A 14,890-nucleotide genomic window follows, 5' to 3' on the forward strand; every position below is an offset into this window, starting at 1 on the left:
GTGGAGGTTGGCGAGGGAAGGCTTGCAGGCTTTTGGGGCTACCTGCCCATAGCCAACTGGGCTAATTAAGGACCCATTGAGGCCTGTTGTTGGAAGCTGACTGGAATTTACAAGTTGACATCCAGATCTCCATAGATGATGTGGGACAGCACAGCTGCCTGGAGGTGGCCCCCATATAGCAGGCTGGAGAAACAGAGCCACTGGAAGACTCTGGGGTTAACCCTCCGGCCAATAATTAGCTAATTTGGGGAAACTTAAATCATAGATGACTAATTCTCACACTGAACTGATACTGGGCTCTTAAAGCCACAGGAAAATGCTGTGTGTTTCCACTTATGGGCAAGAACAAAACTAGAGGCCATCAATATAAGACAGTTAAGAAAAAAATCAAATAGGGAATTCAGAATAAATATATATATATTATATGTATATCGTTATATAGAAAGTGACAAGAATGTGAACTCACTGCCACAGGGAGTAGTTGTGGCAAATAGTCCGATACATTTAAGGGAAAGCTAGATAAGCATGTGAGGGAGAAGAGAGCATTATGCGGACAGAATTAGATGAGGAAGGATGGGAGGCAGTCGAGTGTAACACTGACATATATGCCATATATTTTTGCTAAATGGGTTGTTTCTGTGTAGCATAGTCTATGCAATTCTTGAATAATCATAGTATGTAATGTAAGGAAATGACATTCAGAATACAAATAAAGCTTTATTTTACTCCATTTTTAAAAATCCATTTATATATTACTATAATCGCAAGACTACAAATGGTAACAAAATAACAAACAGTCGTTTGGTAGTACAGAACTTGAGCATTGTTGATAAAAACATTTTGTCACCGATTTGCATCTTGCACTCATCAAGGCAATCACAAGAATACCAATAAAGAACAAAGAACAATACAGCACAGGAACAGGCCCTTCGGCCCTCCAAGCCTGTACCCGTCATGATACCAACCTTTGCCAAAACCCTCAGCACTTCCTTGTGCCATATCCCTCTATGTCCATCCTATCCATGTGTTTGTCAAGATGCCTTTTGAATGTATCTGCTTCCACAACCTCCCCTGGCAACACGTTCTAGGCACTCACCACCTTCTGCGTAAAAAACCTGCGTCGCACATCTTCTCTAACTTTGCCCCACGGACCTTAAACCTATGGCTCCCTGGTGACTGATCCCTTCACCCTGAGAAAGAGTGTTTGCCCATCCACTCTATCCACGCCCCTCATAATCTTGTAGACCTCTATCAGGTCATCCCTCAACTTCCGTCTTTCTAATGAAAACAGTCCGAGTCTATTCAGCCTCTCCACATAGCTAACATCCTCCAGACCAGGCAACATCCTGGTAAACCTCCTCTGCACCCTCTCCAAAGCCTCCACATCCTTGTGGTTGTGTGGCGACCAGAATTGTGCGTAATGTTCCAAGTGCGGCATGACTTGCCAGTTTTTATACTCAATGCCCCGTCCAATGAAGGCAAACATTCCCTCTGCTTTCTTGACTACCTTGTCCACTTGTGTTGCCACCTTCAAAGATCTGTGGACCTACATGCCCAAATATCTCTGATTTTTTATATTCCTCCACCGTCTTTTTCCGCATTGACTTCACGAGAAATCTCTTTGTGGAGGATAAAGATTTGTCCCGTTCCAGAATGTTGTGAATCTGGCTTCATATCTGCCCATCACAGACAGTTTCACACAGAAGAGACAATCAAACTGAATTGAGAGCGGATTTTAAACCCAGTCGGACCAGGAGGTGAGAAACAATTTCAGGAGGGAATTATTTAAGTTTAATGATAACCATATTCAGAGTTTCACAACTGGTGAGTTAAATTAATCAAATTTTTTTTTTTAACCGCTCCACCAACCTTGGTGTCATCCGCGAACCTATTAATCAGACCGGCTACATTGTCCTCCAAATCGTTTATGTACACCACAAACAACAGAGGCCACAGCACCGATCCCTGTGGAACACCACTAGTCACAACCTTCCATTCAGAAAAACATCCTTCTACTGCTACGCTTTGCCTTCTGTGTCTGAGCCAGTTCTGAATCCATCTTACCACCTCACCTCTGATCCCATGTGACTTCACCTTTTGTACCATGGGGCACCTTGTCAAAGGCTTTACTGAAGTCCACGTAAACAACATCCACCATTCTCCCCTCATCAATCATCTTTGTTCGCTCCTCAAACAACTCGATCAAGTAAGTGAGGCACGACCTCCCCTTCACAAAACCATGCTGTTTATCGCTTATGAGTCCATTAGTTTCCGAATGGATATAAATCCTGTCCCTGAGGATTCCAGCACGGTAACATTGTGGATAGCACAATTGCTTCACAGCTCCAGGGTCCCAGGTTTGATTCCGGCTTGGGTCACTGTCTGTGCGGAGTCTGCACATCCTCCCCGTGTGTGCGTGGGTTTCCTCCGGGTGCTCCGGTTTCCTCCCACAGTCCAAAGATGTGCAGGTTAGGTGGATTGGCCATGATAAATTGCCCTTAGTGTCCAAAATTGCCCTTAGCGTTGGGTCGGGTTACTGGGTTATGGGGATAGGGTGGAGGTGTTGACCTTGGGTAGGGTGCTCTTTCCAAGAGCCGGTGCAGACTCGATGGGCCGAATGGTCGCCTTCTGGTTCTATGGTTTACTACTGATGTGAGGCTCACCAGCCTATAGTTTCCAGGATTATCCCTGCTACCTTTCATTAAACAGCAGTACCATGGCCACTATTCTCCAGTCCTTTGGGATCTCACCTGTAGCCAATGAGGATACAAAGATGTCAGTCAAGGCCCAGCAATTTCCTCCCTTGCTTCCCTCAGTATTCTGGGATAAATTCCATCTGGCCCAGGAGACGTATCTACCTTAATATCTTTTAAAAGACCCAAGAACTCCTTCTTTTCGATGTTAACATGATCCAGACTGTCCACGCACCCTACCCAAGAATCAACTTCCACAAAGTCCATTTCTTTAGTGAACACTGATGCAAAGTATTCATTTAAGACCTCGCCCATTTCCTCTGGCTCAACATATAGATTCCCCCCATTGTCCTTAAGTGTTCCAATCCTTTCCTTGGCCACCTTCTTGCTTTTTACATATGAATAAAAAGCTTTGGGATTCACCTTAATCCAACTTGCCAAGGACTTTTCATAACCCCTCCTAGCCCTTCCAGTTTCCCGCTTCAGTGCCTTCCTACTTTCGTTATACTCCTCAAGGGTTTCAACTGTTCCCACCCTTCTAGACCCTACAAAAGTATTTTTCTTTTGGATGAGGTTCACAATATCCCTCATTATCCAAGGCTCCCTAAACTTCCCATACTTATCCTTCCTTCTCTCAGGAACATGACTTTCCTCAATCCTAATGTCAGGGGAAAACAGCAACTTTATTTCTTTAAATAAATTTAGAGTGCCCAATTCATTTTTTCCAATTAAGAGGCAATTTAGTGTGGCCAATCCACCCACCCTGCACATCTTTGGGTTGTGGGGGTGAAACCCACGCAAACACAGGGAGAATGTGCAAACTCCACACGGACAGTGACCCAGAGCCGGGATCGAACCTGGGATCTCAGCTGCGTGAGCTGCTAACCACTGCGCAACCATGCTGCCCAAAACAGCAACTTTACACTGTATGAGAAAAGGGTGCTGATTGGTTAAGCATTGCCATGGAGAATGCACAAGTCAATGGCGACTGGCCATTAACTGGCAAGCATGATCTGAAAATATAAAGCTGGCAGCTTTGCAAGATGATAAATTTCGACACAATGGATTTTTCCGAAAAATACAACTAGAAGATATGATTTCCACCAGACACTGTCACACAACATATTTATAATTAACGTGATTATAACATCAATACACATAACCCACACTTGCCTAAATATGGCAACAAACTCTCATCTGGTTGTATGCAACCCACATGGTCAAATTAGGTAGCTTACATAGCTATTCTTGAAAAGTGAATTACAAACGCAGTAAGGTAGATAGAGATTTTTCGTTAACTTGGTAAAAAGTTAACTCTTTTTCAATGAAGTTGATGCCTCCATTTTTAACAATGCACTCTGTGAAATGTAGTGCTTTACTGATTATTTACGGAGTTTTGCAGCTCAATTTCAACCATTCAGCCATTTTGAGTCTTTCTTGGTATTCAAGAGGAGGACGATGTAATAAGGTTTCCATCAATGTTACCCTTGTGGAAAAAATCCTGCTCTCGAGTCTTGGCTCTCTTCTGTGGTTTCAAATAACTTGACCAACACTTCAGCTTATACATCAACTAAATTTTGCACCATTTTACAAGTTACAAACTTATGGGCTGACCCTAATCTGATGTATTTGAAGGTACGGGAGTTTGTAAAGCATTGATCAGCCAACTGCATTCCTATCCACCCTTGACATATCCCTCATACTACAGGGGTGGTTAAAGTGTGGACACTTAACTGCCATTTAAGGCCCTCAATCTGCCTCCGCTGCAATTTTTAAGTCTGCGGGGGAGGGGAAGGCAGAGGTATGGTGAACAACCTGGCAGTTCACCTCCAGTCAGGCAGGGAGACCATCTCCTTTGGAGTCTCCCCTGTGCCCATCAGGGGCATTGCCCCTTCCTCAAGTTGTACCCCCCCCACCCCTATCCCTCTCCCCTGCCTTCTCTAACCCGATAATCCAACCCCTCTCGTTTGGCCTATGAGAAATCCCCGGATGTACCTCCAGTCCAGGAGATATCGCTCTTCTTCTTTGGAGCGGATTGTAGTCCCAATATTAGCCTATTCACTGGTGAAGTCCCACTCTGACCCTATTACGGCTGTCCCCAGAAGCTGTGGGGTAGCCGGATTTCTAGTCAGTGATGTGCTAACTGAATTGTGGGCCTTTCTTCCTGTAAAATCCATTCCATTATTTTTAGAAATCATAGGTTCATAGATGATGTGCTAGTCCACAGCTGGTAACTTGACTTGTAAGGCAAGAAGTTTGGATTTGTTCTAATATTTTATCTCCTATGCTAGTCTCTAGTGATTATTCAGTCAGTCAATTATGGATACTTGTTTCTAACCTAAATGGCCCTCACCCCCAATTTGCATTCTTATACTATATAACCACATTTTTAAATACATAACGTTGACAAGGGATTCAATTCTCATTTTACACCAATCGTGCTATTTTTATATCACACTTTTGGTATTAGTGCAGTGTCATCTTCAGTGTGGGGCTAGTATCAAAAATACAGTATGAAATCGGTAACAGGACTTTGACAAACAGTGATCGATTTGTTTCACAAGAACACGGAAATAGTAAATGAATTAATGACTAGATTATATTTTCTTGGCGCTGTTGAGGGATGAATGGCAAAACTCTACTCTTCCTTTAATGGTGTCGTAAAATCGTTATCATTATTTGGACAGAGTGGAATGGGGATCTTGATTTAACATCTCATTTGAAAGATGGGCCCACCAACGATGCTTCAGTCCACTACAGTATCATCTCAGGTCATGTGCTCAAGTTATAGTGGGGGTTGAATCCAGAACCGTGGCAGACAAAAACTCAATAATGCAAGAAAAAAATAGATATATTTTTGTATAAACACAGATCGTGCAAATCCACATGTAAGAAAAAGGATATTTTATCCCACATCTTTGAGAATGTAGCCTTTCTCAAGAAATACAACCAAACCCAGAAAGTTTTATTTTTGCAAAAAAGCTGATATTCCAAAAATGTTCCGCAGCAGAAAGATGATAGCTCATAACTCAATAGCAGAGAGAATCAACATTCCTTCAAATACGCCACCCATGTTCCTCATTTAAGTCCAGTAACAGGATCAGAGATGCATTCAGTCCAGTATTTTTGCTACATTCAACAGAGGATTGCTGAAGAGCACAACTTTTACTTCACCCGAGAACTATATTTTTGCATATCATTGGCAAATTAATTAAACTCATCATCACATTCACGTCTGAGTATTATGTAAAAAGTCGCAATAAAGAAAAACAATGGGATTAATAATGTGTTTCTGGTGTTGTGGTGTTGGGCAATACTCCTCACACATTGCCACAGAGGGCGGTGGAGGCCGGGACGTTGAGTGTCTTTAAGACAGAAGTTGATAAATTCTTGATTTCTCGAGGAATTAAGGGCTATGGAGAGAGCGGGTAAATGGAGTTGAAATCAGCCATGATTGAATGGTGGAGTGGACTCGATGGGCCGAACGGCCTTACTTCCACTCCTATGTCTTATGGTCTTAAGACCAGGAAATAATGCTACGTCAGCTCATTTAAATTTTATTGTGGAACATCCGCACGCAAATGGACAGATACTGCATTGGAGTGCACAAGTGTAAAGGGAAGGAAAAACACCTCTTAAAGGGATTCTACTTATTCTTATGGCATGTTACCTACTGAAAAGACTGCAAGAAGGGGGAGATTATAAACTGTTGGTGTCAGGTGGGAATCAATAGTTTTAAAAATCTTATCAGGACACCAAACCACTTACTTAAATTGAAACGGAGGCAGGTCGGGAGCAGGTGAAAAATATGCTCTCAAATGGCGCGTCAGCCAGTAAAAACTTTAAGAGAGGTTGTGCATTTAATTGTCACAGAGTTTTAATTTTTAACCCATAGTTGCAAGGTTTTGCAGGACTTGGATAAACCAGCAAGGAAGAGACGGGCTGGATTAATTAGGGAAGTATATTTGCAGTACTGCTTGCAGGCCAGGAGCAGGATTTTTTCCTCCAACCCACAAACTAACCTCTATGCAGGCCCCAAGATAAAGCAACTCCACCCTTCCTACACTGCAGTTCACGAATTTCCATCTCCTCCTGATTCCTCCCTCTAGCTTTCTCTCCTCGGTTTGCTCCCAAACGTCTCGTCTCTCCAACTCTTTCTTCCTTAAACCTACCTCTTTGATTAAGCTTTTGGTCACCAGCCCTAATATGGTCTTGTATGTTTGGTATTGAATTTTGGTTGGAAATGATTCTCAAGCAGCTTGGAATGTTTTACTACATTAAAGTGCTATATATATATGCAAGTTGTTGTTGCTATACGTTTTGGTATGAAAAATAAGGGGCAAAAGAAACCAAATGGTACAATTTTAAAGGGAATGCAGAATCAGAAACCTAGGTGCATGTGATAAATCTTTGAAGGTGACAGGGCAATTTGAGATATTATTAAAAGTATACAGAATCCTTTGCTTTCGGAAGGGTTTGGAGAAGAAGCAGAAGATATTTACTAAAATAGTATGCGGCTAGCCATTAAAATACTATGGCTGTAAGAGCAGGTCAGAGGCTAGGAATCCTGCTGCGGAATTCAGTTAAGTGGTGAGACAACAAGTTGGGAGTTGAGCAGAGAAGGTAAAGAGATTTGAGAGGTGTCTCACAAATCATGAATGGATTTGATAAAGTAAGGAGAAACTATTCCTCGTGGCAGAACAGTCAGTAACTAGATGAGCTAATTTAAGGTGATTGGCAAAAGAACCAAAGGTGACTTAAGGGGAGAAAATCTCAGCAAGTTGCTGTGATCTTGAATGCACTGTCTGAAAGAGTGGTGGATGAAGATTTAATTGTAACTTTCAAAAGCCCGATTAGACAAATGCTTGAAGGGAAAATACTTACAGGACTATAGGAACTCGTGCCTTGTAGGTGCTGGAAAGGCTTGGAGGAGTCAGGTGAGTTAGGCGTAGCAGGATTCCTAGCCTCTGACCAGCTCTTACAGCCATAGTATTTTTTGTTCAGTTTCGGGTCAATAGTAATCCCCAGGTTGTTGATAGTGGGGGTGGGGGAATTCAGTGATGGTAATGCCAAAGAATGTCAAGGGGCAATGGTTGAATTCTCTCTTATTGGAGGTGGCCATTGCCTGGCACTTCTGCAGCATAAATGTACTTGTCAGCCCAAGCCTGGACATTGTCCACAGCTTGCTGCATTTGAACATGGACTGCTTCAGTATCTGAGCAGTCACAAATGGTGTGGAACATGATCCAATCATCAATGCACAGCCCACTTCTGACCTTGAGCATCTGGATTGCTGTTCAGGAGCTCCAGCTGCTTTTGGAGACTAGCCTGAACTGAATTTTTTCTCGAGGCGTTAATAATACACAAAATGTGCAGACACTGCAATGTTCCAGCGTAGATGTTCAAGCAAGGTGGATATGAAGTACTCCATAGGTCTTCATGGTTATCCTTCTATTTTTCAAGTTTACAAGGAAGTGATGGAGGAGGCGAAGGAAGAGGAGAAGAAGGTGGAATGATAAAGAAAAGATGGAAGGAGAATAAGTGGGGATCAGAATATTGCATTACCAGCTCCTGAAGGAGAATCATTTCTCAACAGAATCTGTTTTGGGGTATTCTTTATCTTTACAAAAAAAGTGATTTGGAAATCAAAGTAATTTCCAGTCTGGCTGTTTCAAATTATATTTGTGCCGTTTCTCACATTGTAATTCCATGATTGCATAATGTAACTTCTTTGCTTAGATTACACAATTAATTGAATCCAAATATAAACTTACGTTCCAAAGTGACTCAGAAAGGCTGCAATGTACTCTCTTCGTCTGTGGTAACCCTGAATGATGTACTGCACCTTGGTTTAAATAAAGCAAAAAAAAAAAGTAAATTAAAACAGGTAAGATATTAATAAAACAAATAAGGACAGCAATTTCAAATTTGGAGATATGGTACATTATTCAAAGCAAAATATTGCCCTTTTTAAGATTTATGTACATTTCATGCTTTAGTATCGTGTGTCTATGTTTAAAACTTGCAGTGGTGATGAGAAATGTGAGAATAGTACTTCTTAATTTTGCACAAAACGACAGCATCACACACTTCCAGACTCACTGTTTTGATTGGAGGTCAACTCAAGGGGTAGTGTGCTGAAGTCTAGGTCTTTTTCTAATATGTAAGGTAGATGTAAGTATCCCCTTAAATTTGAATTGTAAAATAATAAACAGCATACAAGTTAGGGCGGCATGGTGGCACAGTGGTTTAGCACTGCTGCCTCACAGCGGCAGTGACCCGGGTTCAACTCCAGCATTCAGTGACTGTCTGTGTGGACTTTGTACATTCTCCCGTCTCTGCGTGGGTTTCCTCCGGGTGCTCCGGTTTCCCCTCACAGTTCAAAGGTGTACTGGTTAGGTGGATTGGTCTTGATAAATTGCCCCTTAGTGTCCAAAAGGTTAGGTGGGGTTACTGGGATGGGGTGCGTGCGAAGATAGGATGCTCTTTTGGAGGATCTGTGGAGACTCGATGGGCTGAATGGCCTCCTTCTGGATTGGGATGCTATGATTCTATGTAGAAAAAAACTAGTATCAAGAAAGATTATAGACTAGAATATTATGTCCCACGCCACAGCACTGGGTATGTGGATCTAGTTCTAAGTAAAAACAGTTGAATAATAGGTTTAGAATTTACAGTGCCATTCGGCCCATCAAGTCTGCACCGGCCCTTGGAAAGAGCACCCTACCTGGGCCCACACCTCCACCCTATCCCCGTAACCCAATCTTTTTGGACACAAAGGTCTGTTTAGCATGCTCAGTCCATCTAACCTGCACACCTCTGGACTGTGGGAGGAAACCGGAGCACCCGGAGGAAACCCACGCAGGCACGGGGAGAACATGCAGACTCCGCACAGACAGTGACCCAAGCCGGGAATCGAACCTGGGACCCTGGAACTGTGAAGCAACAGTGCTAACCCCTGTGCTACTGTGCCACCCCAAAAAGTAGAAAAAGTATTGACCTGTGTGACAAAAGGATTGAAGTTAGTGAGGGTCGGTATAGTCAACATGCTTTAATACTCTACGAATGGAATTTCTGGCTGCTGCCATACTGTCCAAGGTAAAATATGTTGTAAAGTAGGTGGGCATTAGTAGGGTGGCTTAATTCTTGTTACTATTGTAGCCATCTGGGATGGCCACTTCCAGCTAAGCACAGAGCAACTCGCAAAGATTGATGGGTAAAATGGACAAGCCAAGAGTCAGGCAGGTACTGAGCCCGAAATGCATATTTGTCAGCAAAGTCCAGGCGGCATCGAACACCCGTCCCATTAGCATGTTAATCAGGCCGATTAGCAGGTGATGGCCCATCTCCCCAACACAAAGGACTGGTACTCCAGCTACCGGGACAGACCCAGACATTTCGGCGCCACTCCCTGTCCAAGGGAAACACAAACAACGGGGTCAATGACCGCTTGAGACACGCCCAGTCATCCAGATCCCCGCCCACATATTGGCTAAGGAATTGAACAGAGTGATCAGGGGTCACCCAATTAGTAAGGCCCAAATCGAAGGACCGCACGAAAGCCCCCAAGTATAAAGGAAGAGTTCGCTATATGCTCGCTCCCTTTGGGCCTTGGTACCCCGGTCACGGTCATCGCCAATCGCAGCAACACCAGAAGCAAGTTCGAGTTCAACGCCCACTACCAGATGGAGCCCAGCTGAGCGGCAGTTACCCCTTCAAACCCAAGAGATCCAGAATTGATCAGCAGCCACTGTTTCTTGACCTAATCCGGGTGCCCGAAGTTAAGTACAGGTTGTCTTAGTAATAGGAGTAGTTACCTAGTAGTGTATGTTGCATGATTAATTGTAAATAAATAAAGTACCCTTGACCTTGAACTAATTAACTGGTGTTTGGCTCTTTGATCGATAGCTGGTTGAAACTTGTGGTGGTATCATTCGATACCTGGCAACTCTAAGCATTCGGACTTAGACAATATAGAAAGAAGGCAAATTCACTGATTGTCCTAATTGGAACAGAGCCAGAGTAAAGAGAAATCGCCAACACTATCTTATAGGTTAATAAGGTAGTAACACAACTGGTTTATGATGAACAAGAAAAACGAGTAGGATGGAGAGAAAAATCAGTGCACAGGTGTTGAATGTGGATTTGCTACACAAACTACTGTCCAAGCAGATCTATAAATTCCTTTTGAACAAAAAATAATAAAAGATATGAGGAGTGAGCAGGAGATAAAGAGGCTCATGTGGAGAAAAACAACAGCATATGGCTTGATCATCAAATTATCTAATTTGGTGTTGCTATATGCAATGATTGCATACAACTGGAGTAGATTTTATGATAGGCCAAATGGTATTCTGTATGGATGGACTGAGCATCATAAACAAATAGAAGTTCTACACTTCTATGACTACAGTAATCACCCTTCCAGAAACAAACTACATATATGAGCTTGATTTACCCGGGTTTGATTGTGTTTTTGTATTACTGTTCAATATTTATTCTGTGGGAAACTAATCTTAATCATATTGCAATGACTTGTTACGACAGATGAGAAGCAAATGCTTCACCCCTTTAAAAGTTCTGCACACTTTTAAAATGTATTAATTCTTGGGATCTAAGTGCAATTTACTTTTTTTAGAAAATATTTTTATTCTCCTAATTTTCCACATTTTCATTAAATATACACTCAACAACAGATAACCAACAATAACAAATACATAGCATTCCCATGACTAACAACCCCTTCATCTTATAAACCCAAACCTTCCCCCTACATCCCAAATACAAAACAAGAAAGAAAAAGAGAATCCACGGTCATTCCATACATGATCACCCATAAACCATACATTCAAACCCCCCCAAACCCTAATGTTCGATGGCATCCAATTTTTGAAAGTGCACCTTTGTCTTGGATCACTACCAATCCTTGTGATAAATGATTTGATTGGCATGCTAGACCATTTCAGGTAAGAGTTAACATGTGGGACTGGAGTCACATATCGACAAGACTCAGGAAGGTTTCCTCCCCTAAAGGAAATTTGTGAACCAGTTGCATTTTAATAACAATCATGGTCAGTTTTACTGGCTACCAGCTTTTTAGGATCAACAATTATTTATATCTAGATAATCCTCCAATTTATCTGACCTCTATCCAGACAAAATTGAGTTGAAGTATTTTTTCTTTGGGCACTAATTGAGCAACATTAAGAAAAGGTTCAAAAAAGTTTTAACTTCGCTGAGAGTTGATTTTAATTTATAAGAGAAATAACAAATCAGAAGGAGTACTTTTAGAAGGTAGAACTGCTGTATAGCATGCACACAACTTGTGCTATACCTGTAGGATGTGTTCATTTTGAATTTTAGTCGTTCAAGGTAAAATAATCCTTCTAAGTACTTTGGGCAGAATTTTCTGTTCCGGAGATGAAGTAGAAGTGAAATTTGGTGTGACTTCCGCTGGATAACAGGATGGCTGAATATGCGAGATATTATGCTGTTCAGCTGCCATGAGGAGCACATTTATATCTCATGGTGAGGCAGGCAGGAATTGGCACGCCCCACCGTGACTTGATAGGCTTGAAAGCAATCACTGCTTCTCATGATCTGAAAGTGCAGGAAGAAGTCAACCTCACCAAGTGCACGCCACTTATGTACAGTCATAGTAGTGGATGTTCTAAATGCCCATGGCGGGGTGCTTAATTTGGAAGGGGAACAAGACTCCAGTGTACTGGGCTTTTAATGAGAATTCATGAGGTGCAAATGGTGAAAATCAGAACAAATTTCAAACGAATTTCCGACTTTGAAAAACTGATTTTTGGCCTCCCGCCAAATCTTGCTCCCCCAACGCCACAATTCATGCAACTGGCGGGAGTGGAAAATTCCACCCTGACTACTGTTTAATTCGTTTTCTACTGACATTCATTTTGACATTTTATCTCAATTAGAAGATCTATTGCAGACAGCCTTTTATCTTATCTGCCCTGGCTGGTCTTAAACTTATATTTGTGTAGCATGAAAGCATACTAATGGCACAAATCATTTGCCAGAAGAATGAGCTTAAATAGGCAATAGTAAATGCTTATTGTTTACAATGTGGTACTGAACACAAACCAGTTGATTGTCGACAGTGCAACACACACACACAAACACACACTTACAGAAGCTGTAATATTTTCTTTAAAATGTGCCACAGTAACATCCCTCAAACTATAGACCTCTGTGGTGGGGAAGTTACTGGAATCAAACATTGAAGACGAGATGACTGAACATTTGGAAAGATAAATCTCAATCCACCATTGTCAGCATGGTTTTATGAAGCATAAGTCAGGCTTGGCAGACTTGCTCGAGGTCTTTGAGGTCATAACCAGCAAGGTGGACAATGGGGAACCTGTGGATATATCTAGACTTCCAGAGGGTGTTTGACAAGGTGCCTCATAGAAGATTGATCCAGAAGGTGAGAACGCAAGGGATTGGGGGGTGAGTACTAGATTGGATTGAGGATTGGCTGACTGACAGAAAGCAGAGGATCTGGATAAATGGGTCCTTCTCTGGCTGGTGAACTGTAACTAGCGGGCTACTGCAGGGGTCAGTCTTCGGACCTCAACTGTTCACAATCTATATAAATGCACAGCAAGAAGTCTTACAACACCAGGTTAAAGTCCAACAGGTTTTTTTGAATCACTAGCTTTCGGAGCTCAGCTCCTTCCTCAGTTTCACCCGTGGAAGGAGCTGTGCTCTGAAAGCTAGTGATTCGAAACAAACATGTTGGACTTTAACCTGGTGTTGTAAGACATCTTACTGTGCTCACCCCAGTCCAACGGCGGCATCTCCACATCATATATAAATGCAAGCAGGGGCAGAGTGTGACATATCAAAATTTGCGGATGATACTAAAATAAGTGGGAAAGCAGGCGGTGAAGACGAGATAAAGATTTTAAAGGCGGATAGATAAGCTAGGAGATTGGGCCAAAATTTGGCAGATGGAGTTCAATGTGGATAAGTGTGAGTTTATCCATTTTGGCTGAAAAAATTGAAGGGTAAATTATTTAAATGGAAAGCAGATTCAAGATGCGTCTGGGCTGAGAGATCTGGGTGGCTTTGTTCATGATTTGTAGAAAGTCGATATGTGGGGACAGCATGTAATTAAAAAGGCAAATGGAGTGTTAGCGTTTCTTGCAAAAGGACTGGAGTATAAAAGTAGAGAAGTGTTGTTGCAATTGTATAGGGTGTTGATGAGACTACAACTGGTATGACTGGAAGGGGCTGTTTAGCACAGGGCTAAATCGCTGGCTTTGAAAGCAGACCAAGGCAGGCCAGCAGCACGGTTCGATTCCCGTAACAGCCTCCCCGAACAGGCGCCGGAATGTGGCAACTAGGGGCTTTTCACAGTAACTTCATTTGAAGCCTACTTGTGACAATAAGCGATTTTCATTCATTCATTCATATTGTGCCCAGTTTTGGTCTCCTTATTTGAGGAAGGATGTGGTGGCATTGGAGGCAGTTCAGAGGAGGTTCACCAGATTAATTCCGGAGATGAAAGGGTTGACGTTTGAGGAGAGATTAAACAGTTTAGGCTTATATTCGCTGGAGTTTAGAAGGATGACAGGGGATCTTTAGTATAAAATACTAAAAGGGATTTGCTTTGTTACCTGTGTGGTAGGTAACATGTGCTAGTCAATCCTTGGTTAATGATGAGGTCTTCTGAATCTCGATGAAGAAGACTCGAACTCGTCCAGTAGTAACAAAAGGTTTATTGAGTAACTATAACAATAATTGCATGAGTTCTTTACTTTAACTTTGATACTAGTGATAAGGTTAACAAGATCTAACTACAGTAACTATACGTAACTCCACTAGCCATCTGATACTGCCCTGGTCACAGTGCACCCAAGAGAGAGGGAGAGACACATTGTGGTTGCTTTTTATACCCCTGTTGGTCCGTCCCTCTAGTGATCATGTGGTGCTACTGATTACACAGTAACCCTTATGTACATGCACATACAGAGATCACTACAGATTTACAAGGGATTGGGCAGCACGGTAGCATAGTGGTTAGCACCATGGCTTCACAGCGCCAGGGTCCCAGGTTCGATTCCTGGCTTGGGTCACTGTCTGTACGTAGTCTGCAGGTACTCCCTGTGTCTGCATGTGTTTCCTCCGGGTGCTCCGGCTTCCTCCCACAAGTCATGCTCTTAGGTAAT

The 14,890-nt window shown here is 42.4% G+C and overlaps 1 protein-coding gene across 4 annotated transcripts in view; it reads right to left on the reverse strand.

The window, feature by feature from the left end:
• babam2 (BRISC and BRCA1 A complex member 2) overlaps positions 1-14,890 on the reverse strand; it is a 374,337-nt gene that overhangs the window by 44,705 nt on the left and 314,742 nt on the right. For all 4 annotated transcript variants that reach the window (XM_072500140.1, XM_072500137.1, XM_072500138.1 and 1 more), the window contains exon 9: positions 8,468-8,538. In XM_072500140.1, coding sequence (XP_072356241.1) covers positions 8,468-8,538 — 71 coding nt within the window. The remainder of the gene's footprint in view (positions 1-8,467; positions 8,539-14,890) is intronic.

Source organism: Scyliorhinus torazame, chromosome 4 (assembly GCF_047496885.1).
Source record: "Scyliorhinus torazame isolate Kashiwa2021f chromosome 4, sScyTor2.1, whole genome shotgun sequence".
Classification (NCBI taxonomy): Eukaryota; Metazoa; Chordata; class Chondrichthyes; order Carcharhiniformes; family Scyliorhinidae; genus Scyliorhinus; species Scyliorhinus torazame.